The 24,860-nt window shown below is 51.0% G+C and overlaps 1 protein-coding gene, 1 long non-coding RNA gene and 1 other non-coding gene across 3 annotated transcripts in view; all 3 read right to left on the reverse strand.

Moving 5' to 3' along the window:
* Positions 1-1,544: 1,544 nt before the first annotated feature.
* Positions 1,545-3,707, reverse strand: LOC120877124. The gene is made up of 2 exons (XR_005724267.1): positions 2,852-3,707; positions 1,545-2,300 (listed from the first exon to the last, which is right to left on the reverse strand). It is a non-coding gene; the product is annotated as an uncharacterized LOC120877124 (long non-coding RNA).
* TRNAF-GAA lies at positions 3,581-3,653 on the reverse strand. The gene has a single exon. It is a non-coding gene; the product is annotated as a tRNA-Phe (tRNA).
* Positions 3,708-8,794: 5,087 nt separating the features above from the next.
* Positions 8,795-24,860, reverse strand: part of LOC120876031 (oxysterol binding protein) — a 30,527-nt gene continuing 14,461 nt past the window's right edge. Inside the window, exons 9-15 of the mRNA XM_040257751.1 lie at positions 20,238-20,483; positions 19,838-19,958; positions 15,161-15,264; positions 14,033-14,128; positions 13,123-13,304; positions 11,483-11,703; positions 8,795-11,396 (exon numbers count right to left, since the gene is read on the reverse strand). Of these exons, the coding sequence (XP_040113685.1) occupies positions 11,254-11,396; positions 11,483-11,703; positions 13,123-13,304; positions 14,033-14,128; positions 15,161-15,264; positions 19,838-19,958; positions 20,238-20,483 (1,113 nt within the window). The 3' untranslated portion in view covers positions 8,795-11,253. The remainder of the gene's footprint in view (positions 11,397-11,482; positions 11,704-13,122; positions 13,305-14,032; positions 14,129-15,160; positions 15,265-19,837; positions 19,959-20,237; positions 20,484-24,860) is intronic.

The raw sequence follows: 24,860 nt of genomic DNA on the forward strand, positions 1-24,860 counted from the left end.
AGAATGGACTGGTTGGATCTCCTTGCCGTCCAAGGGACTCTCAAGAGTCTTCTCCAGCACCGCAGTTCAAAAGCATCAATTCTTCCGTGCTCAGCTTTCCTTACAGTCCAACTCTCACATCCATACATGACTACTGGAAAAACCATAGCTTTGATTGGAGGGACCTTTGTTGGCAAAGTAATGTCTCCACTTTCTAATATGCTGTCTAGGGACCTTTGGGGCCGTGTGATTAATGCTTTAATACAGGAAGATGGAACTGCTCAGATAACGGAAGAATGCAGAGAAGGCAAGGAGAGAAGGAGCTGCCAGCGGGGCTGCGGGGAGACTTAGAACTGTGCCTTGAAAGGCGAGTAGGAGTGCGCCAGGCTTCCAAGGTTGGCGATGCAGGCAAGGAACACCTGTCTTCCCCGGGCCTCTGGTTTCTATCTAAAGACCTCTGGAAGAGATTCTTCAGGCTAGGAACTGGGAAGAGTTTGCCTTTTTAAGGCAAAGGCCCAACATTTCCTCCTCATGGTCCCGAGGTGGTTGACGTTGTTCAGAGCACTTTTTCCTCAGGAGCAATAATAACTATCTCATCCTTCCATCTTACCTGTGTGTAACACTTTAAAGCATGCCATCCCGGTGGATCCGGAGAAGGCAATGGCAACCCACTCCAGTACTCTTGCCTGGAAAATCCCGTAGACAGAGGAGCTTGGTAGGCTGCAGTCCATGGGGTTGCTGAGTCCGCACGACTGAGCGACTTCACTTTCCACTTTCATGCGTTGGAGAAGGAAATGGCAACCCACTCCAGTGTTCTTGCCTGGAGAATCCCAGGGATGGGGGAGCCTGGGGGGCTGCCGTCTATGGGGTCGCACAGAGTCGGGCACAACTGAACGGACTTAGCAGCAGCAGCATCCTGGGGGATAGATCGAGACATTTTTCGGGGCTTCCCTGGTGGCTCAGACGGGAAAGAATCAGCCTGCAGTGCGGGAGACCCAGATTCGATCCCGGGGTCGAGAATCATTTCTAGGAATGACAACCCACTCCAGTATTCTTGCTTTGAAAATCCATGGATAGAGGAGCCTGGCAGGTTACAGTCCATAGGGTCACAATGTGTCACACAGAACTGAGAGACTATTATTTCATTGGCTCAGGGGATTGTGGGGGCTGGCAAGTTTAGAATCTACTGGGCTGGACAACAAGCTGGAAATTCAGGTAAGAGTTGATTTTGCAGTGTCTAGGTCAACTTCAGCAGGGCAGCCATTTATAGGCTCAGGCAGATTTTCAATGTTAGTCTTGAAGAGAGTTCCTTCTCCATTAGGAAACCCCAATCTTTGTTCTTAAACCTTCAGATAATTGGATGAGGCACCCCCACGTTAAGGAGGGTAATCCACTGCTTTATTCAGAGTCTACTGATTTAAATGTTAATTACATCTAAAGAATACCTTCACAGCACCATCTTACCCGGCATTTATGTACCAGAGCTAGCTATATTGACACATCAAATCCACTATTACACACGCTGACGTAAATCATGCGAAGTTCTGCCTGACATTAATCCACTGTTTTTTTTCCTTTCTTTTGATCATCATTGACTTTTTCAGAGTCCCTTATCAAAATGCATCCTTCCACCCAAAAGCACAAAGATTTAGGGGATGAAGCTCCTCCTCAGCAGCTCTCTTGGCACAGGTTAACAGGAAGGGGAGAGCAAATCACAGGCCCTCCATGCTGACTTTCATCGCATCTTGACTCTTTAGGATGTGAGCTGTAGGCCTCCTGCCTCTCTCCCTGTGTCCCAGCCTGGGAGCTGGCAAAAAATGGAGCCTTGCCTGAGAGTGGGTGGTCCATGGGGCTTCCCAGGTGCCCTAGTGGCAGAGAACCTCCAGCCAGTGCAGAAGTAAGAGACCCCTGATGGGTCCCTGGGTCAGGAAGATCCCCTGGAGGACAGCATGGCAACCCAGTGTTCTTGCCTGAAGAATCCCATGAACAGAGGAGCCTGGTGGGCTACAGTCCGTAGGGTTGTAAAGAGTCACACACGACTGAAGCAACTAACACTTGTAGTTGTGTGTGCCACTGCACTGCCTTGAATGAAGTGGCTCATTATCTCAACAAATTTTTCGATGTTTTCTGTTTGTTTTCAAGATTCAGTCCAGAGCTTTCAAGTCTCCCTTTCCTTGACACCCCCATCCCAGACCAACATGGGTAGCACTGGAAACCTGGAACCAGGTAAGGTGGCTGATTCCTGGGGTGTTCCATGGTGGTCCCCACCCGAGGTCTTGTCTGGTGGTGATGAGAACAAATCAGCTGATGCCTTTTGAAACCTGCCAGTTGTTAACAAGAAACTACCAGTCTCTTCTGAAACCCAGTTCCTCCTGATGAGAGTTTCTGAGTGTCTTTGCCGGAGGTGCATTCGGGGTGGGGGTGGGGGAGGGTGGGAGGCCGCATCCATTGCAGAGCGGTGTGGGTATGCGATGCACACCAGTGGTTTGCGACTGGCAGATAAAATTACAGTAAATGTGAATTTCAGAAAAATAACGAGTATGCAGTTATTATGTCCGTGCATTCTTTGGGACATGCTTATACTAAAAACAGTCTTGTTTCTCTGAAATTTAAATTCAGTTGGGCGCCCTGTATTTGATTTGGTAACCGTAGTGCAGACATAAAACAAAAAGGAATTCCAACCCCTCACCCCACTTCACCCGGCCACCGCCACTTCACCCGGCCACCTCCACCATCACCGAAAGCTGTCCTTGTGTCATCAAACCAAGCTGCAGTTGAGGATCTCTTTGGCAGAAAGAGGGCGCAGGCTGTGGCCACCCCCGAGGGCAGCCCCCCACCCTGCAGGTGGCGGCCCCCTGCCCGCAAAACCCACCTGCAGAGCCGGGAGCCACCGACCCCGGACACGCGGGGAAGATTGGAACTCCCGCAGCTCACAGAGCATGGTCTGAACCAGGAAGGCAGGATGAGCTAGAAAGGGAATAAAGTGGAAGAGCCTGGCGCTTATTATACAGAGTCAAGTAGGTCAGGAAGAGAAAAAACAAATGCATGTTAAGGTGCGTGTGTGGACTCTACAGAGATGGGACTGAAGAACCTCTTTGCAGGGCAGCCTTGGAGACGCAGAGGGAACAGGCAGGGGAGGAGAGGGAGGGACGAGTCCAAGAGTAACGTTGAAGAATACACATTATCACATGTGAAACAGAGGGCCGCTGGGAACTGGCCGGCAGAGGCAGGGAGCTCAAATCCGGGCTGTGACGCCTGGAGGGGTGGGTGGGGTGGGGGTGAGGGGGGTTCACGAGGGAGGGGCATGTCTGCCTACGGCTGACTGCAGAAAAAAACACACTACTGTAATGCAATTATCCTCTAACTAAAAATAAATTTAAAGAAAAAATAAAGGCCCGTGGTGCATGGGGAGAGGTGGTTCCTCACAGACTTAAGGGCTGGGAAACAGACACTGACTTGATATTGACCAGCTTAAAAGCAAAGGCTCAAGGACCAGTGCTTCCTGTCCATCCAAGGGCAAATCTCAGTTAAGGGGGAGACAAGGATACAAACCATAGAGGGTATTCTTGGGATATCCGTTGGTGGTGACGCCTAAAACCACTGCCAAAACCCAGGATTGAACCAGGGACCTTTAGATCTTCAGTCTAACGCTCTCCCAACTGAGCTATTTCAGCAACTTCCAGCAAGTGGCCTCCTCGCATCTGTAATTAAATATCTGCTCCATTGTAGCAAAAGGATTTGGATATACCTTTAGCAGGAGGTAGGCAAGGCCTCTATTTATAAGCTAAAAGTAATAATTTTACTTTTCTCTTTTTCTAACTACCTTGCTATTTGTTTTTCTCATGTAAAAATAAATCATGGACTTTTTTCATGTTAGCTATGTAGACCTATTTCATTCTTTTTAATGCTTACACCGTATTGGTTGTGTGGCTATAACACAATATACTTAATCAAATTACTAATGATGGACATCTTTATTTTTCCCTCAGTTTTCATTATTAAAAACAATACTGTAATGACTATCCTTTTGTATTTGTTTTTCTTGTTGAGAAGGCAGATTTCACAAAGCCAAAAGATATGAACATTTGGAATTTTTCAGATATTGTCAAAGTGGTCTCAAGACATGTATGGAAGAGAACAGATAGGAAGGCCATTTGTAAAGATTTCCAATGTAAATTTTCCGTATTGCCTCCCAATGAAGTATTATACATAAGGTCAGGGTTCGGTTCAGTTCAGTTCAGTCGCTCAGTCGTGTCCGACTCTGCGACCCCATGAATCGCAGCACACCAGGCCTCCCTGTCCATCACCAACTCCCAGAGTTCACTCAAACTCTCGTCCTTTGAGTAGGTGATGCCATCCAGCCATCTCATCCTCTGTCGTCCCCTTCTCCTCCTGCCCCCAATCCCTCCCAGCATCAGAGTCTTTTCCAGTAAGTCAACTCTTCCCATGAGGTGGCCAAAGTATTGGAGTTTCAGCTTTAACAAGAGTCCTTCCAAAGAACACCCAGGACTGATCTCCTTTAGAATGGACTGGTTGGATCTCCTTGCAGTCCAAGGGACTCTCAAGACTCTTCTCCAACACCACAGTTCAAAAGCATCAATTCTTTGGTGCTCAGCTTTCTTCACAGTCCAACTCTCACATCCGTACATGACCACTGGAAAAACCATTGCCTTGACTAGACGAACCTTTGTTGGCAAAGTAATGTCTCTACTTTTAATATTATGGTATCTCTATGTTAAAAGCATTGATTTGCTAAATCTAAATATTTAAAGTGTACCTCAATTTTGTTGAGGCTGTATATTGTCACCCTGCTTATTTAAACTTATATGAATAGTACATTGTGTGAAATGAGGGGCTGGATGAATCACAAGCTGAAATCAAGACTGCCAGGAGAAATAACCACCTCAGATATACAGATGATTCCACCTTTATGGCGGAAAATGAAGAGCCTCTTTGCTGAGAGTGAAAAAGCTGGCTTAAAACTCAGTCTTCAAAAAACTAAGATCATGGCATCTGGTCCCATCACTTCACGACAAATAAATGGGGTAAAAGTGAAAACAGTAACAGATTTTATTTTCTTGGGCTCCAAAATCACTGCAGATGGTGATTCCAGCCATGAAATTAGAAGTTGCTTGCTCCTTGGAAGAAAAGTTATGACAAACCTAGACAGAGTACTAAAAAGCAGAGACATCACTTCGCCGACAAAGGTCCTTGTAGTCAAACTATGGTTTTTCCAGTAGTCATGTATGGATATGAGAGTTGGACCATAAAGAGAGCTGAGCGCCCAACAATTGATGCTTTCTAATTATGGTGCTGGAGAAGACTCTCAAGAGTTCGTTGGACTTCTAGGAGATCAAATCAGTCTATCTTAAAGGAGATCAACCCTGAATTTTCACTGGAAGGACTGATGCTGAAGCTGAAACTCCAATACTTCGGCCACTTGATGCAAAGAGCCAACTGTTTGGAAAAGACCCTGCTGCTGGGAAAGGCTGAGGGCAGAAGGACAAGGGGGTGCAGAGGATGAGATGGTTGGATGGCATCAGTGACTCAATGGACATGAGTCTGAGCAAACTCCTGGGAGACAGTGATGGACAGGGAGGCCTGGTGTGCTGTAGTCCATCGGGTTGGAAAGAGTCAGACACGACTTAGTAACTGAACAACAAAACCTCAATTTTTGCAATCTCATCTTGGCATTTAAAAATTTTGAAACATAAAGACATCATCAAAAAGTGGAATTGACTCAGACCTCTCTCAAACCCTGAGAAGCAATCTGTAGTTTAATAATACCCCCTAACATGCTGGTTTACCCCACCTTCTCCCATTTCATAGTTTTTGACCCTTCGCATTCATATATTGTATATGTATATATGATTGCACTAGCCCAAGCTCTAACTGAATAATAATCTCTGCCAATGGGGCTCAGAATTATATATTTTTCTAACTTCCAGGTGATTTCAATGTGCAGCCTCTCAGCATCTCATTCAGTTTTTGCAAAAACATAGCCATTACATTTGGTCCGATGACTTTAATTTTTATTGGGATATAGTTGATTTACAGTGTTGTGTTCTCTTCTGGTGTACAGCAAAGTGAATCTGGGCCCACGTTTTAAATTGCTTCCTTAAAGCTCTTCACAGGCTCCTCCAACTCAGAATGCCCAAAGTGAACCCGTTTTTCCCTCTAGACTTGTTTAGCTTGCTACCACCTTCCATCCAAGTTTCCAGAGCCAGAAAAATAGATTCCTTCCTCCTTCCCTCTGCTCTCCACCAATAGTCATGCTCAAGTGCTATTCATTCCTGTTCAATATTACCGGAATTCCTGCACCTCTCATTCTCACAATTTCTCCAGCCTCTTAATTGATTGAGTACTTATCACTCATTTCCACACTGGGACTCAGGATCCTGCTTACAGATCTCTCTCTGGCTCCCTCACTGAAAACAAAACCAAGACTTCTTTGAACACTAAAGTATATAAAGACTTCCATGACTTGGGATTCACCTCTCTCCATCACCGAAATCAGTGTCCTCTCCTTGACCCTAAACTCCAGCCATTCATATAGCCATCCAAACTCAGGATGCTTTCCTTGATTTTGGTCCTGAATTTTTGGTCCATGCAGCATTTTATACTTTGCTCTTCTTCTAACTTGCAACTCTCAACGCAGAGACACGCTGCTAGTTGTGGAAGGCTTCTGAGAACGTCTGTATCAGCCCCGCCTCACTCCCTACAGGCCTGTTGCTGCGCTACAGTGCCATTTATCAACCTAGATTGTAACTGTCCATTTATCTGAGCTCCTTATCCCTAATGTATATTATGTAACAAGTTGGAAGTCAATGTTTAATGAATGAATGAAGACATACTTAGCCATATCTATCTCAGGGCCTACTGATTCTTTTTGAAATGTGCTAAGTCACTCAATTGTGCCCGACTCTTTGCGACCCCATGGACTGTAGGCTGCCAGGTTCCTCTGTCCATGGAATTTTCCAGGCAAGAATGCCAGAGGAGGTTGCCATTCCCTTCTCCAGGGGATTTCTCGACCCAGGGATTAAACCGCTGTCTCCTGCATTGCAGGCAGATTCTGTACTGTCTGAGCCAACAGGGAAGCCCAAACATCTGGTTCTTTACTAACTTCTAAAATCACCTGATCAAACTCAGGTGTGACTTCCACAAGGCTATTTATAGAAGAATCTGAGATCTCTAGTTTTCACCTTTAAGGAAAGTGCATCTGATCGGCTTGTTAGCTTCCCCTGGGGAATCAAGGTGAACCCCAAGAGGAGCACTTTACCTGAAAAGACAGTAGGGAGGACAGCCTGAGGTGAATGTAACCACCGCTTCTTTTATGAACTTTGGAATGGAAAACCACGGACGGCTTTGGGAATGCTTCCCACAGGGCAGGGCATATTACTGGGCAAAAGCTTTATAAACCTTTAGAAGCAAACTCTTAAGTTTTGTAACGATGTTAAGAGCTTCACAAGATACATACCTTGTAGTGAATACGTTCTAGTGACTTTCTACACTTCCTTTTAGGACCGTAAGTTGATTTTCATTTGTCTCGCTGAAAGTACAGCAGATCCTTGAAATGTAGAGGTTTAATGTTTTTGTGGGACTTCAGAGGTCCCTGTGGAGAAGGAAATGGCAACCCACTCCAGTATGCTTGCCTAGGATAATCCCATGGTCAGAGTCCATGGGGTCACAAAGAGTTGGACAGGACTGAGTGACTGGGCAGAGTTCCCTGACGGATGCAATCATGTGTCATTTTGCTAGGTCATACATAACTGAATGAGGAAGGTAGACTCCAGAGATCTCTGTCCCAGCCCATCACGTCACAGCAGCCCCTGGAAGGACTGAAGGAAGGACGTTGAAAGGATGGAGCGGAGCTAGACAGCCTCACACTGAGTGAAGAAAGAAAGAAAAGGAGAAATATCACATGACATCCCTTACATGTGGAATCTAAAAAGAAAGGATACAAATGAACTTACAAAGCAGAGACTCACAGACGTAGAAAATGAACTTACGGTGGTGTGGGGACAGTGCAAGGAGGGCCAGTCGGAGTTTGGGATGGACGTGCACACGCTGCTGCATTTTATGTAAAAGGGGTAACCGACAGGACCTATTGTACAGCACGTGGCACTCTGTTGCACATCATGTGGCAGCCTGGATGGGAGGGGACTTGAGCGGGCAGAATGGATACACGTGTGTGCATGGCTGAGTCCCTCCACTCTTCACCTGAAACTATCCCCACATTGTTCATCAGCTTTACCCCAACACAAAATAATAAGTTAAGGATGTAGAAATGTTTTGGGTGCATTCGAGTGTCCCTACTGGAGGAAACTGCACATCACCTGCTGTTCAGGATTTCAGGATGCAGCTCCCACAAATGTCAGGGGTCTCCATGCTGCAGCTGCCAGAAAAAACCACTGCTGGCACTGCACTCCCAGCCCATAATGGGAGTCAGGCAAATGACTTGTACCAGATCAGTGGCCTTCCCAAGGACCAGGCTCGAAAAAATTAACCGACAATGTAACTGATTTTGTGGGCAGAGAGCCTTGGCAGTGAAGGCGTCAGGAGGACGGACTCCAAGAATGCTCCTTCCTTCAGGTAGGACTCCTCACACAGTATCATCCACATTAGAAGCTTCTGGAAAGAGAGGTACCCATTTCTTCACGATGGACAGCCCAGGAGGAGGAAATGACTTTAGCCACCCGCTGCCTCCCAGCCCAGTGTCTCACAGAACACAAGGTTGCAGAGGTCGCAAACTCCAGGGTTAAACAAACCCAGCTTGGAATTCCAGTGGTGTGACTAACCAATCAACTACGTGACCTTGAGTAAATTATTTTCTGGGCGTCTTTCTTCATAGTCAGCGTGACAACTATCATGAATGTCTTAAACACTGTTTAAGTGGAAGTCAGGCAACATTGAGCGCTCCAGTCTCAGGACCCTGGACACAGAGACACAGACTCAGAGGATAGTGACCGTTCCCCCAGGCCAGGAATCGGCATCGCCCTCCTCCAAGGTCTCCAAGCCCCTTCCACCACTTTGCCCACCTTCTCCCCTTTGAACTTTGCAGAGAAAAACTAAACTAGCATTTTCGGTGTCCTGACATCTTTCCAAGGTCTTCCAATCACCTCTCAGTTGCTTATGCTTCAAAACACAGAATTTGAATCCGTGTGGATCAGCTAAGACCCTGAGAATTTATACGGGTGGGTGAAGTTAAATTCAAACATCTGGAAGCCCATGCCCAGTTTTTCACCGTTTCCCACGAAGATCAAGGTCCCTCACTCCCAGAAAACAAATCACCGTGGGGCCAGTTCACCTCTTCCTGCCGCCTCCTACTCAGTAGAAGTGAATCAGACAAACAATCTGACTTTTTAAAAATTATTTAATTTAGTAGTTTTCTTGGAAAAAAAAAATAAGGCAAAAAAAACTGAAAATATATATAGTTTTGTTTTGCTTCCACGTGACTTTATTTCACCTGAAGGACTCGAAGTTTCTTCCTTGAGCAGGAATCTGAGGATCAGGCTGGAAACGTAGTGCAGATGGAGGAGGCAGGGGTGGGCGGACAGAGCAGGAGTTCGGTCTCCGGGGGTCCCACCGGCCGAAGCACCCACGCCAGGAGCGGGTCGCTGCTTCCGTGGGCCTCCCCGGAGGCGGCAGGGCGCCGTAGCCCCTCGCTCGTGCTGGGAAGCGAGTCCCCGGAGGCAGCGTCCCTGCGGGCCCGGCTTCCCCTGGAATGATTCCCCCAGGGACCCACGGTGGCTGAGGCTCGGCAGGTAAGGAACACAAACAGAACACCAAGGAAGAGCAGACAAGGAAGGCACCTCGATTTGCGATCCTCAACCAAGGGTGGGCGGCACGGGGTCAGACTTCTGAACGAAGACAACTGAAACGAAACGCGGGACAGAAAAGGGAGGAGACCGGGGCCCAACAGGCGCGGCTCTCTTACCCGGCCCCAGTTCCCAGCGAGGAGGACCAGCTATGCGGCGCTGCGCGTGGACAGAGGCGGGCTGCAGCGGGAAACGCCCCTCCTGCCCGTCTACCCACTCTCTCCCCGGAGGAGGAGGACAGGACGCTGGGCAAGGGGCAGGGCTTCGTCCTGCAGAGGCGGGTGAGGAGGAGAGCGGAGCCGAGACGGCAGTGGGCGCCCAGGATGCGACCCGCAGACACAGTCCCTGCCGGGGGACCGCCGACGGGCCCGCCCCAGGGGGCTCCCATCCGCACGAGTGTGTCCGAGAGTTCCGGGGAAACAAGTGAGATCAGAGAGCAAGATTCTTAACAGGAAGGGGGGGGGAATCAAACAGGAAATCCGGCCTTTTCTCTACATATGTATCATATACAGGAATTAACACGTTATCCCAGACGTGGCTTCAGTCCGTGGGCTCGGAGAGATGGTGAAAACTCACTCGGGATAAACGCTTTCTCTCGGATTCTGAAGTCTGTCAGAACGGGGCAGGTAATGCTTTGTCCTTCGGGGCACGAACCTGAGCGGGTACTGTGCCCGGAGACAGAGAGATTGGAGAGAGAGAGCGCGCGCGCGCGCACGCAGGAGCGAGAGCAGCCAGGATCGCAGAGGTGGTGGCGGGGGCGGTGGGGCGAGGGGGCGGGAGAGCGCGGCGGCCAGCCGTGTCCACGCGGCCTCCTGCTCTGGGTTCTCCGAAGCTCTCTGCCTGAGGGAGTCCGTAACGCCCCCTCGTGAGGAAAAGGCGACCCTCCTGCGCCGCCCGAGAGGCCGGGCGGCCGTCAGGGAAGGCAGAGAACAGCAAGTGGGCTGTGCCAACGAGCGAAGACACTTCCTTCCAAGCACGGCCTCTGCGCGTCCCGGTCCTGCAGACGAGCCCCTCGCGGGCGCCCCGTGCAACCCCAGGCGTCTCCTGGGCCAGGCCTCGGCTCCACCAGGGCGCTCACCACGATCCGTCGCCAAGTCTGAGCGTGTTTCTTTTCCGAGGGAACCTCTAGGATCAGCTCCCGCTGCACAGCGCCGGGCGCCCCGCAGCAGCGTGCTCCGCGGGCCTGGCTGAGTGGCTGCTCCGGGGGCGGGGTGAGGGCCAGCATCTCGGTGACGCGAGCGGGGCCCCCGACTCTGGGGACGTGGGGGGCTCCTCCCCGACACGCACGCGGGGTCCAGAATGTTGATTTCAGGGTCAATCAGCTAAGGCAACCAGCCAATCACCACCAACGGCGTCTGCTTCTGGTGACTGATTCGCAACAAGTGATTGGTTAAGACAGCCGAGCTCGGCGGCAGCGCCGCCTCAGTCCGCGGGCTCCTCCTCCTCGGCGGCTCCTTCAGAAGATGTCGGGGCACGAGTCCCAGTCCTGCCGCTCCTTGCACTCCCAGTAGCCGCCCCGGTAGATGTGCGTCAGCTCCCGGGTCACCGGGTCCTTCCTGCGCTCGAACCACAGCGCCTTGTAGGGGTCGTGGGCCGCACCTGTCGGGCAGGAGGCGGGGAGGCGGGATCAGGGCCGCGGGCGCCTCCCTCAGTCGGGGCGCGGACACGCGACGGGGCGCCCTTACCGTCCTCCGTGGCCCTCATGGCCTCGGCCTCGCGCTTCTTCCTCGCAAGCCGCTGCTTCTCCTCCAGGCGCTGCTTCTCCGCGTTCGCCTCGTCCCAGCGCCCGTTCTCCATCAGCCTCTGGTCGGGCCGCAGCCGGCTGTCGGTGGGCGCGGTGCCGGCCTCCCAGGCGTTGAGGGTCAGAGCCAGCTCGGAGAAGTAGTACATGTTCTCCGCGTTCTTCCTGCAGGGCAGGGGTCAGGGAGGGACGGGCAACGCCAGAGCCCAGAGCCCCGTGAGCTAGAGCGCAGCTGAGCTCGCCCCAGGGATACAGCCCGAGGTGTCCACAGAGCCTGTCGGAGCACCTAATTCAGAGACCCGGCGGGACCACCCCCGCCCCTCCCAGGGCCCCCCAGCTGGATGGTTTCCCAGGTGTGGGTTATGCTCAGTCGAAATTAGGAAGACTGAAACATTCTACTAAATAAAACCTCAAACTTGGTTCCTTTTGCTCTTTTCTACCACGTTCTGGGGTAACCTTGGCCATCACTAAGGACTGAACATATCAAACGATGGTGGCCTCCACCTTAATTATTCCCAACGTCCTTGCTTACTCCTTGGAAGAAAAGTTATGAGCAACCTAGACAGTATATTCAAAAGCAGAGACATTACTTTGCCGACTAAGGTCCGTCTAGTCAAGGCTATGTTTTTCCAGTGGTCATGTATGGATGTGAGAGTTGGACTGTGAGGAAGGCTGAGTGCTGAAGAATTGATGCGTTTGAACTGTGGTGTTGGAGAAGACTCTTGAGAGTCCCTTGGACTGCAAGGAGATCCACCCAGTCCATTCTGAAAGAGATCAGCCCTGGGATTTCTTTGGAAGGAATGATGCTGAAGCTGAAACTCCAGTACTTTGGCCACCTCATGGGAAGAGTTGACTCATTGGAAAAGACTCTGATGCTGGGAGGGATTGGGGGCAGGAGGAGAAGGGGAAGACAGAGGATGAGATGGCTGGATGGCATCACGGACTCGATGGACATGAGTCTGAGTGAACTCCGGGAGTTGGTGATGGACAGGGAGGCCTGGCGTGCTGTGATTCATGGGGTCGCAAAGAGTCGGACACGACTGAGCGACTGAACTGAACTGAAGGACTGAACATATCAAACGATGGCAGCCTCCACCTTAATTACTCCCAACGTCCTCGGCCTTATCTCAGGGACCGCCATATTGCCATAAGCCTTTAGGCCACGGGGGGGTAGGTATCTTTCTCCCTTGGCCACTTCTGAACAGTTTTGTTCTTAATTACAAAAAATATTCTTCTCAATCAAAATTCGAAGGACCTCTGGGTGTGTGCATGTTCAGTCGCCAAGTCCTGTCTGACTCTGCGACCCCATGGACTGCAGCCTGCTAGCCTCCTCTATCCATGGGATTTCCCAGGCAAGAAAACACTGGAGTGAGTTGCCATTTCCTTCTCCACCAAAGGACCTTTAGGAGACATCAAATTATGTTTTGGCAGGTGTGGTCTGAGTCGTTTGAACTCTCCTGGGACAAAGCAGGCGATAACCCCACCCCACAGGGCCGCCTTGGGGTCCTCTGCAGGCATCCACACTGGCGCTGGTCCTCACAGACTGAAGCAGGAAGGCAGGGGAGGGGCCAGCGAGATACTTACGGTAAAGGGTTCCGCTTCCAGAGCAACACCCTGCTCTCCTCCGCGTCGTGGCCGCGCTGCCGGGCGTCACCCCCGTTCTCCCCGGGGACCGGCTGCACTTTGAAGCAGTCCATTTTCTCATCCCACGTACCCAGCAGCGCGAAGTGAACTCTCCCCGACGCATCGGTCACCTCCCCCGTCACCTAGGGGTGGAGAGCAGGCTCAGGAGGGCGGCACAGAGGCCGCCCCCAACGCCTCGGCCCTGGGGCATACTGGCTCGCACCCTGCTGCACAGACCCCAGGGAGCCGCTCACTTACTCCGCAAGCGTGTGCCTCAACTACTCAAAGGAACAGTGTCATGAATGGGGGCTTCGTTACATTCTGTGGTACAGCAGTTTTTGTCGTATGATATATGCAGGAGAAGGGTCTGACCATACTGGGGATTATGTTGTGTTCTTCTCCCCAGAAATCCGAGAGACCACAGGTGGACCTCTTCACTCTCCCAACACAACTCCCGGCACAACTCCGCTGTGGTGGTAACGGAAGCCTCGCTTGACTTCACAGGGGTCGCACCCCCATGCCTGCTCCCTTTGGTCCTTCCCTTGGTCCTGCCGCAGCGTTTCCTGTTTTCAGGCTCTCGTGGTTCTTTCTGTTTCTTTGTTTGCCACATTCGCTCAGTTTGCAGGATCTTAGTTCCCCAACCAGGGATCGAATCTGGGCCCAGCAATGAAAGCACCCTCAGCACTGGGCCAACTCTAACCACTCACTGCTCTTGACTTTTACTTTCTAACTTGCTGTCTCTTGCTGAGGTTCTCCTTTACCGCTCCTATTTTTTGCACACACACACATCTGTCTATGCCAGCTCCAAAGGAACAGACTTTCTGCAGGACATACACTCGGTGAAAAACACTTTAATTCCAACTTCTCTTACCTTTCTCGCTACATCCCGAGAGAAGTAGCTGTAAGGAACAAATTTAAGATTGCACTTGTCTCCCGTCTTGTGATTCACAATGTCGATTTCACCAGACTATGAAAAGAACAGAACCGTGGATTGTTTTATTAAGACTGAATGATCTGGACATATGCTAAGCCCCCTGCCGCATAATTCTTTTCTTTTCAGTCTTACGTTCAGAGCTCATACACTTAAGACTCAGGTCTCAGTCATTCTTGAGATGCTGTGAAATGCTTTTCTCATCTTGGTATTCCTGGTTACAATCAAGGCCAAATGACCTTTTTTTTTTATTTTAAATTGTGCACCATGTTAGGTGGCGTAATTCGACCTTCAACACACACACTGATATTCATATAATAATTTACCTTCCCAAACCAATCCTCCACTCGTAGTCTTCATGAACTCTGTGCTTAAATCAAAGGATTCTACTCACAGTTTCAAGACTACACATGGTGGGCCTTTCTGTATTTTATTTATCTCATTCTCTCCTCCTTTCTATCTTGTGAACCCCAATCCACTCTTGAAGGCTCAGCTTCATTCCCACACCTACTATGAAGCCTCTCCCACTGCTCAGACAATATTCCCTTTTTTCCTAAATTTACTGCAACCATTGTCTTAAGAGCAAATTGATAATTAATTAGATATTATCTTAGTATACCTCTTATGTGGGTCATTTTGTCAAATACTTTTCATCCTACACATATTTGTCATAAGTCTCCAATGATAAAATAACTCTTGAGGGAAAATGCCCCATCTGACTTGGTACCCCAAAGACCCCGCACTCCACCGGCAATAAATGTCTGATGCGCAATCAAACGACAGAGGGTGGGAGCTGTGCTTATTACTTTCTTGGAGCCTTCCTGGCACCCAACACAGTCCAAGGAGAGCAGTCACCGAATGAATGCGGTAACCCGGTCATTCACAGATGGTAATCTGTGGAACAGAAAGTCGGCAGTTGGGAGCGTGGTTACTGCCGGAGAGGAATCCCTTCTGTAACACAGAGAGCAGGAGCGGCAGTCTGGGTCCAGGTCCCGCGTCCTGAGCCCCGCAGAGCTGGACAGGAGGGCACTTCTGGGCTGCAGAAGCACTCAGAGGCCCTTTGCTCACCTGGTCAATCCACAGTTTGCCCACGATGATGTTGTGCACTGTTGTGGTCACTTTCTTCCACGTGTAGTGGTGCCCCGTTGCATGGAAAATACAGTGGATGCTACCTAGAAGCAGAGCATGGCCCACATTAAGCCGAACGCTAGAAAAACAGCATGTGCTGGCTGGAAATAACGAAGGATTGATTTTATTCTATCAATACTTCTTACTTTTAAAAAGAAAACAGTACATCAGAAAGGACTTACAATCTTTACAAATGTTGGAAGTACTGAATTTTTCACTTGATTTTTAAACTTGTTAAATATGAATAAAATATAATTAAGGATGATGAACACTAATAACTGATACCGCTTAACTGAGAAATAGTATTCTGCAACAGTAGAAATAAAAATGAAAGCAAAAACCCCAGTCTGCACTAACTATGCCTGCCATACTAGCAGCAAAAGTAACAAGAGCAGGTCAAATCTATCCCAACATGAAAAAAAAAACTGCCTTGTGGGAAAGAGCACGTTGGTGGTCAGTGCTGAGGACACGCCCCATTGTGGGTAACTGGCTATGTGACTTTAAGCAAGTCACTCATCCATATACGGGCCTTTCTAAGAAATAGCCCTTCAGCTTTTTAAGTCTTTACTGCATCTGTTACAAAACTGCTTCTGCTTCACACGGTGGTCTTTTGGCCTTGAGGCATGTGGGATCGTAGCTGCCGGACCAGGACTGAACCCGAACCCACTGCACTGGAAGGCCAAGTTTTAGCCACTGGACCATTAGGGAAGTCCCTACCTTTGCGCCTTAATAGAAAAAAATAGTAATAATAAAGAGGAGTAGTGGATAGACCAAGGGCTGAAGAATCAGACAGAACTGGTTCACCAGCCTGTGTCGTATAATAAAGAATTCGTCTGGTCTTTGTCCAACATTTAAACCCTTGCAATTTCCCAAGTGACAGTGTCTCTGTTACTCGTGAGGGTCCTGGAGGTGTCTGCCAATGTGGTGCCTCAGCTGGGCCCCTGGACAGCAGAAGTGATCTGAATCAACTTCTTCATAACTCTGGAAATTAACCAAAGGCTTACAGTAATCCAAGAAGCATTTATTCAAGAAAAAGGGCTGAGTCTCAGCAGCAAGATGAGCTGTGTGGCATTGTAACTTGTCCTGCCGCCCTCTCCCCAGCTCAGCAGAAGCCTTGGAAACTGGCAGCCTCACTGTCATGGTCACCAAGAAGACCAGCCAGCAGGCCAGCAAGCACTGGAGGGGGTAGAGCGGCATGAAGCGCCCCAGAACCCAGCTCCAAAGCTGTCATTATCTGACCTGTCTGGCAGTCCCATTACGTCGCACTCACAGGGCTGATCTTTATTAGATCTGATTCAGCACGAGCTCACCTCAGAAAGCTTCTTTCCTGGGGCAAAAGCATCAAGACAGCCAGTGGCGACTGTTCACCGCAGCAGCTGCCAGAAGTGGTGGTAACGGAGCGCCGGAAGCGCTAACGGCCAGAAGCCCAGGTGTGACGGGAATCTCGGCCACACGCCCGAGAGGCCCACCGAGTACCAGGCGGCATCGCCTCAAAGAGCGGTGCACAGGCGCCCACTGCAATCAGACTAGAGAGGGCCAGAGGCAGCCGCCCACGCCTGCGAGGAGCAGCGCGAGCGAGGCCCGAGGCCACAGCAGGACGCAGCCCAGAGGCTGCAGGACAAAGAGCACCAGGCCCACAAGGCCCCGTCCAGCAAAACCATCCTTCACAGACACAGGCGGACACAAGACATTCCCAGAAAAACAAAGCCGAAAGAACCCATCATTAGCAGATCTCATCTTCAAAAAATACTCAAGGAAGTCCTTCAGGCTGAAATGAAAACACACAAGACCGAAACTTAAATCTACCCCAAGAAATTAAGAGACCAGTAAGTGCTGAGTCGCTCAGTCGTGTCCGACTCTGCAACCCCATGGGCTGTCGCCTGTCCAGGCAGGAATGCCGGAGTGGGTAGCCATTCCCTTCTCCAGGGGATCTTCCCAACCCAGGGACCGAACCTGGGTCTCCCGCATCACAGGCAGATTCTTCATCATCTGAGCCACCATTAAAAGACAATTATGTAAAGCAACAGTTATAAAACAGTGTTGATGGAATTACAATGTACAAAAACGGGCTGTATGACAATAAAAGCACAGAGGGAGGGAGAAGGTACTGGACCCGCACAAGCCAAAGGGTTTCTCTTCTGTAGAAATCCAGCTGTATTAAGCTGAACGAGGTTATTAGGAGGGTTTAATACCCAGCGTAACCACAACAAAAATATCTTTAAAAACCACTGTAAAAGAAATAACCAGGGAATTTAAATGGTGAACTGGAAAAATCCTATTTACTACCAAGAAGGGACTAATGGACGCACAGAGGAACAAAAAAGACCTAAGCTCTACAGAAAAAAAAACAGCAGATGTAAACCCCACCTAATCAGTCAGTAATTATAATAAATATAGATGGATTAATCGCTCTAAGCAAAAAGCAGAAACTGGAAAAATGGACAAAATACAAAAGGAGGATTTTCTGACCCAAGTGCCGCTGGAGCAAATTCAAGGTGCGTGGAGCCCAACATCACCGACATGGAGACCAACAAGCTGAGCGGTGGTGTCGTTCACAGTCTCAGACTGTGACTCTCCTCAGGTCTGAGAACTCCAAGCTATGAAAGAATACTCTTACTTAAAGGTGCCTCTTTAAACTGCGAGCTGCCACTCAGTTCCAAAGTGAGTGGATGAGTAAACTCATCTTTATCTTCTACCAGTCTTCATAGTTTTGGAAACATCAATTGCGTTTCCTAGAAGCATTCTTTTTTCCAGATTGCAAGAATTCTAACTTTTTGAGTCTACTTTACAAGAAGACTCACACTTTATCTGCCACACTTATAACTCTGTTTGTACCTCTTTCACCAGAGACGTCTACCGGCTTAAGAATTTACCCTCTGAGAGGTGAACATCCCTGAATATGCGAAAATTAAACTACACAATTCTCCTTCCAAGTCACGGATGCAAAGCTATTAAGTACAGCTATCCCCAGGGCCAACATCTGGAAGTCCCTCTTTAGACTCTGTACTCAGGTTCCTGTCGCTATGTCAATTCTTTGTTCAATTTCCCTACAAAGGCAGAGATCTCTGTTTCATTCACTTCTATTTTCCCAAACATCTTAGAACTACATCTAGTATGTGGTAGACACACTAAATAGCGAATCCTTAAAACAACCACAGGAATGGAATCTGAACAGAGAATTTTTTTGAACTCTTAAAAACTCGGATCCACGGCCTTTATCATGCTCCTATAGTTATTTACCCCTTAAGGGATTTGCAGTTAGTCCAATTACAGAGAAAATGGACAGCAGATCACGGGTAATTCAGGTCTACCGCTCTTGCCCACTCAGAACAAATACATAGAACCCCACCCTTCAGTGAGCCTCAGGGAGCTCTGAAACTCTTCTTCATGGATGAAGCTCACATGCAACGTAACCACTGACACTCCAGTACTGCAGATTAGGTGTGAAATCACTTGGTCTCCCTTTCACCTTGGGGCCTCTTGCATATTAATCACACTGCAGTTTCACTTCCAACATCCTTGGATTTTTTTCTACCATCTAGTTTGCACTGTGCCTGCTACACTGTTGTATTTTCTGAGAGAACACGGGCGGAGCAAGGCAGAAAGCTGTCCCACAACAGCCCAGCCCTGCAGCTCTGCCCCTGAAAGAGGCCTACTGTCAGCCGTCTTCAGGCCGCGTGGTCTCTCCATCTGCTCTGGGTTTCTTTTCCTGCAGACCAGCACATGCTCTTCAGCACGTACAGGGTCAAACGTGGCTGCTCTCGCTGAACTTCCAAAGAGCGCTGAGAGCCTGCTACACTTTTTGAATAACCGCCGCTTCTCGCCTGAAGTACGGACAAGCTTACATGGCACACTAGGATTATCCCTATTCCCAGGCTGGATCCTTTAGGGCTTGGTGCAAAATTAACTTGTAATCCAATAAGATCTTTTAAAACAAAGGTTCACCTTACCTGGAGTTTAGCTGTTACATAAACGATACCTAACCCCTCTGGTGGAGGGAGGGAGAGGGGCTACCCGGAAGCCTAACCTTGCAGTCATAGGAGTTCTGATCTACGGAGAGAAACTGCCTGCTAGGGAATGAGGGGCAACACCACCAGTTTAAAGACACAATTTTTAAAATGCACGCTGAGAGGTATGTCCCAAAATAGCACTTAAAAGTAAAAGGAAGTGTCAAAGCGTTAGCCGCTCAGTCCTGCCCAACTCGCTGACCCGAGGGACTTCTCGGTCCATGGGATCCTCCAGGCCAGAACACTGGAGCGGGCTGCCGTTCCCTTCTCCAGGAGACCTCTCGACCCAAGGATCAAACCTGCTTCCCCTGCACTGCAGGCAGTTTCTTTACCATCTGAGCCACCAGGGAAGCCCCCCAAATAAAGACACATTAAACATAAGCTAAGAAAACAAAGAACCTGTGACTGAGTGGCTCCCTAAAGAATCTCTCAGCCCTCATTCACCCATGGCTGAGAAGTTATGTGACCTGCAGAGCTGGCTCCCAGGTTCAGTGCCCGAACCAGGCCTCCAGGCCTCCAGGCTCCCGGCTCCGGGACCAGCGACCTCCTCTGTTCCGCCAGAAAGGCTTTCCTTCCCGGAGCACCAACCTTACCCAGGCGCCGGCCTTACCGAGGGGCATAATGGAGAGGTATTTGCCGCGAAACTTGCTGGTGATCTTGATCTCCTGCCGCAGCGTCCAGCCGTTTCTGGACTCGGCATGGTGTGCAGCCGCAGGGGGATGGTGGCTCACCTGGAAGAGACCGGGAGCTCAAATGAACAAGCAGGGAGGAGAAGAGAATATGCCTAGGGGCTGCCTAGTCACGCCCCAGATTCCCGCTGGAAGTCGCACACCCACAGTAGGAGGTGAACACTGGGGCCTCCAGGGCTGAAGTCCTGAAGGAAAGGAAGGCAGTCTGGGCTGACGGGGTCTGGAATTCCTGCAAATGCTAACACCCAGGGTGGGGAGCAACCCCCCAAACCCCCCCCTTCCTCCAACAGGAAGCGTGCCACAGTCCTGAGGCTCCTTCACCTGCTCACAGAGGGATCGGTAGCCATTCTCCTCTAACCGGTCCAGCTCAAAGGTCTCCCCGAGGAGTGGGTTGAACGGCTTGCTGGTGCGGAAGACAGTGGTGGAGTAGGAGGACACGGTGAAAGCTGCAACATAACAGAGCTGTTCTAGAGAACTCTCGCACGCGGCCGCCCGGTCCAGCAGCTCGTGGTACTCCAGGTCTTCAGTGAGGCGCTGAAGCATGGACAAGGGCTCGTTAAAGTTCACCTGTCAGGAAAAGAGCAGATGTCAACGCCTTGCCTGCACAGCCACACCACATTGTTTCTTCTTTTCTTTCTCCACAGTTGGAGACACATGCAGACGTCAAGATGATAAAGCAGATCCCTGGGGAAAGCAGCCTCTGCTCAGTGGGGACGCTCTAAGCTCTGAGCCGAAGAACAGCCAGTTCTCCGTGGTGAGCTGCTCGCACCTGGGATTGGGGAGTCTCCACCTGCACTGATTTGCTAACTGAAAGCTGAGATGGGAACCATGCCTCTTCTGCTCAGCACCGCCCATCCAGGAGCCCCGGACGCCTGGCCCCGGGACATTGGCATCAAACAGGCATCGAGTGAGTGAAAGGGGAATGGACGTGAGCACAAGGACACCCAGAGCGGAGGCTGGGCATGCCACCCTTCTGAGGAGGAGAGGAAAGCTAGCGGAGTCCAGGAGCACGCAGTCCTGACAGGGAGCATGCTGCAGCGGCCAGCTTCCGCTCCACACTGGGCCATCACTGGACTCAGTTCAGTGCCCCGTCAGGCCAGGTGCTGCCTTCTTCTCTGAGGCTGCACAGCTGCGTTTCTGGACCAGGAGTGTTCACGCTAGGGGCAGGGAGAGGGCTCTGTGTGCTCCTGTCTTCAAGTTTTAGAGCCACCTTGAGGACACTCGACTACAGGATGAAGCGAGCGGGTGTCTGTGTGTGCCTCTCTCAGGGAGAAGGTGTCCACGCATGCCGCAGATTCAGGGGTGCCAAGCCCTACACAACCCCCCAGGGGCAGAGGAGTGAGCAGGAGAGACTTCGTTCTCCCCACTCCCAGAGAGGCAGCTTCTAAGGTGACTGTTTGGAACGTATCATGACTTTACTGTTTAAAACCTTATTATCAAAAGGGGTTAGGTTCCCAGGTTAGCCGATAACGCTGTTTAGTCAGCAGCACAGCTAAACAAGCCTGAAAACCAGCAGCTCAAGTTCTGAGTCCAGAGAGGAGAAGAAGGAAGAAAAAACAGCCCTTTGTACCAAATAAAGCTGACCGAAAGCACCGTGTGGTTACTGAAACAAGCAATAATGACACTTTCCTTTCCTAGAGTCCTACCTCTTTTCCTGTCTTTTTCTGCACTTTTATCCAACCTCCTGCCCGCCAATCTCTCTGAGTCACATACTAACCCAATATTTACTGTCCTAATTATGGAATATCTTGTAATTTCCACTATGACACTTTGGAGAAACAAAGTTTAAAGGAAAAAAAAAATCTACTTGAAATACCATCACCCAAAGATAACCATCCTTAACAGTTTCATATTTTTTCTACGCATTTATATATTGTTAAAAAGGGCCTATTTTTTTCTGAGAAAGGAACCAAGCATTTCCCTGTGAAAATTTCCCAATGGGGAAGGACGATCTACCATGCCTCAACTAAAGTCTTCAAGTCACACTCCAGCACCACCTCGTCCGTGGAGAGAAGAGCTGTGCGATGAGAAAAACGCACACGGAGGGGAAGCGGATGCACAGAACGCGAATCCTCCAGGTCTTTCAAAGGCGAGCACTTGTTAACCACGCAGACAAAACCTCTCAGGGGCTGAGCTGCAGCCGACGTGCAGTAACACTTGCACGTTTTGGGGAGAGTGGGGCGGGGCATGCTTCGCTGGCGGCCACGGACAGGTCAGCCCCGCAGCTGAGGGTCGGCGCATCCTCGGGTCATCACCGCTCATCACACGCGCGGCCCGGCCCCCGAGAGCTGGGCCAGGACCCACAGCGTCCCCCAGAGCAGGCAGGTTTTTCCTCCTGGTCTTTTTTACCACTCAGAGGCCTCACGCGGGACAGAGAAATCTGAGACTTCGAAGTGGAAGGGAGCGGGCATTAGCAACATGGTCAATGGAGAGCGGGGCAGCACAAGACACAGCCCAGACAGCAGCAGGAAGCCGCCGGCAGGCTGCAGGGGTCAAGGCACACACGGGGTCGCTGCATACAGGGCCACAGGCCCTGGGCAGGAGCTAAGGCCTCTAGGCCCGTCCAGCAGGAGCAGCGCCCAGGAGGATGCAGCCGCGGGGAGCTCCCTGGGGCGGCTCCTTCCTCCTGCCCACTCCAGACGCCTTCTGGGGCCTTGCCAGGGTGCCCAACCGCCTGGGGGCTCGGCCCCCTGCAACTCGGCACAGGCAGGTGAGGGGTGAGGGCCAGGCTGCGGCAGCACCAGCAGGAACCTACAGGGACAGGGGCGGGGGCCGCCTGGACGCGGATGCTCCTCTGAGCAGGAGCAGAACTTCCACGGCGACAACTGGCCTTTCCAGCCCCCTTTCCCACCACTTCCTTAGGGCGCTGGGCCAGAAAAGTGGGGCTTCTTTTCAAGATCCCCATCTCCCCTCCGTGAACCAATTATTCTATGTTTTCCTCCACGGTGCCTACTCACAGCCCTTTCTGGTCTGGAGGGGAGTCTTTTTCTACCAAAAGTCCTACACGCTTACAGACAAATCTATTTGTTTTCCAAGATTCACAGTTGCTGAGCGATATATACGTGCCAGGCCCTGGCTACGCATCAGGGGTACGAAGACTGGTAAGACAGGCTGGGCAGAGCGCCGTCCATGGGAGGCAGAACCACTCACTGCTCCGTAGGCCCCGAGTGGCCGGGAGCCTCTGTCTCCAGATGGCGCGCGGGCAGAACCTTCAGCCCCCCACACTCCACTCTCCCCTTCGTTCACAGGTAGCAGAATCCCCAGTTCTCATACCAGCCACACCACCAGAAACAGAAGTTGTGATCTCCAGCTAGCTGAGGCCACGTAACTGAGTTCAGAGTAAATAGAGAGACTGAAGGGGATGGTTCACGCAGTTTGCAGGAAGCACCCCGAAAAGATAGGCGTGCCGTCTCCCCTCCCCCGCTGAGGGCCAGGGCTGCAGCAGCCCCCCAGCACCCAGGAACCGAGGCCACGGGGCAGGGCCACAGGCCAGGGTGAGCCTGGTCACGGCAGCAGGAGCATCAGCCAGAACCCGACCACCTGCTCTGGACTCCAGCGTGATGGTGACTGAAGCTCGTATCTGTAGGCCAGCTTCTTCTGTGAAAGGCTAGACTGTAAATATCTGGGCCGTGAGGGCCATGCGGCCTCTGCCGCACCCACTCAGCACCGCTGCTCTGGGAGTACAGCAGTCACAGACAGTCGGCGTGTGAACGCGAGTTCACTGTGTTCCAATAAAACCGCCAGGGCACTGACGTCTAAACTGTATGTAATTTTCAGAGAACAAAGTATTAGCCTCTTTTTGATATTTTCCAACCATTTAAAAATATGAAACGATGCCTGGCTTGTGAGCTGCACAGAGGGCAGCAAGATTTGCCCCAAGGCCACAGTCTGCTGACCCCTGGTCTAAACCAACATATTTTGGACTCATTAAATTGAACCTATACCTAACTGATACAGCCCTGGGCAGCTTGGCCACCAGTTAACACTCAGGGGATGAAAGAGGAAGTGAAACCCACTGCCCAGAAATAAACGGGGGCACTTGCTGGAACACAGGGCTGAGACGGTTCGCCCTGACGGGCGCCTGGGTGAAGGGGGCTGACAGACGGCTCTGTAGTTGGCTCCTGGAGAATAGGCACCAGCTAGGGTAACAGCAGAGTGGCAAGGGTGGGTGGGAGCTGAGGGAAGTGCGGGCACAGAGCAGCGTGGGCAGACGCCGCAGGGGGCAAACTAAGGAGCCAGTGCAGACCTGAGGTGGCTCCCCTAGTGGGCACACTGCCTGTGCACAGGCCACCGCTTCCCTGGGGGGAGGGCAAGGCCCGAGGGAGCTGGACTCCACTAAGAGCAGGGAGCAGTGAGCAAAGGATTCCCAGGGAAGTGGCGACGGGACCACGTTTGCAATCCTAAACCCATCCCCTTCTAAAGCAGTCTGGACAGATGGGAAGTGGGCCTGATGGGAGGCAGGGACATCAGCCCAAACGCCACCGTCCCCCGGAGATGGGCCCCGGCTTCCTCCCTGGAATCAATGGCTCTGCTTTGCGCTCCCCAAGCCTCTGTGCGTGCAGCACTGCCCACCAGACGGTCACAGAAAGCAACGGCCTCTACCTGTCTCCGCGCCTGTCTCCTGAACTACACGGTTCGTGAAAACAGAAACGATGCTGTATTTATCTCTGCACGGCCCCAGCACATCTGGCCTAGGAATGTGCTCATAAATCACTGCTTCTGAACAACGCATCTGATTCTTGCTGATCTGGAAGCATACCAGGAACCTAGCGGAAATCGAAGCCCCTGGTTCTAGGCTATGGTCTATGACAGTGCGGATAACACAGGTCACGCCACAGGCGGTCGTGCGGGAAGGCGGGGCTGTCCCGGCAGCGCCCCGGGCCTGAGGGGCCCCGGCGTGTGAGACCCTCCCCGGCGTGTGGGGCCCTCCCCGGTGTGTGAGAC

The sequence above is a fragment of the Oryx dammah genome, unplaced genomic scaffold, assembly GCF_014754425.2.
Source record: "Oryx dammah isolate SB20612 unplaced genomic scaffold, SCBI_Odam_1.1 HiC_scaffold_17, whole genome shotgun sequence".
Taxonomy (NCBI): Eukaryota; Metazoa; Chordata; class Mammalia; order Artiodactyla; family Bovidae; genus Oryx; species Oryx dammah.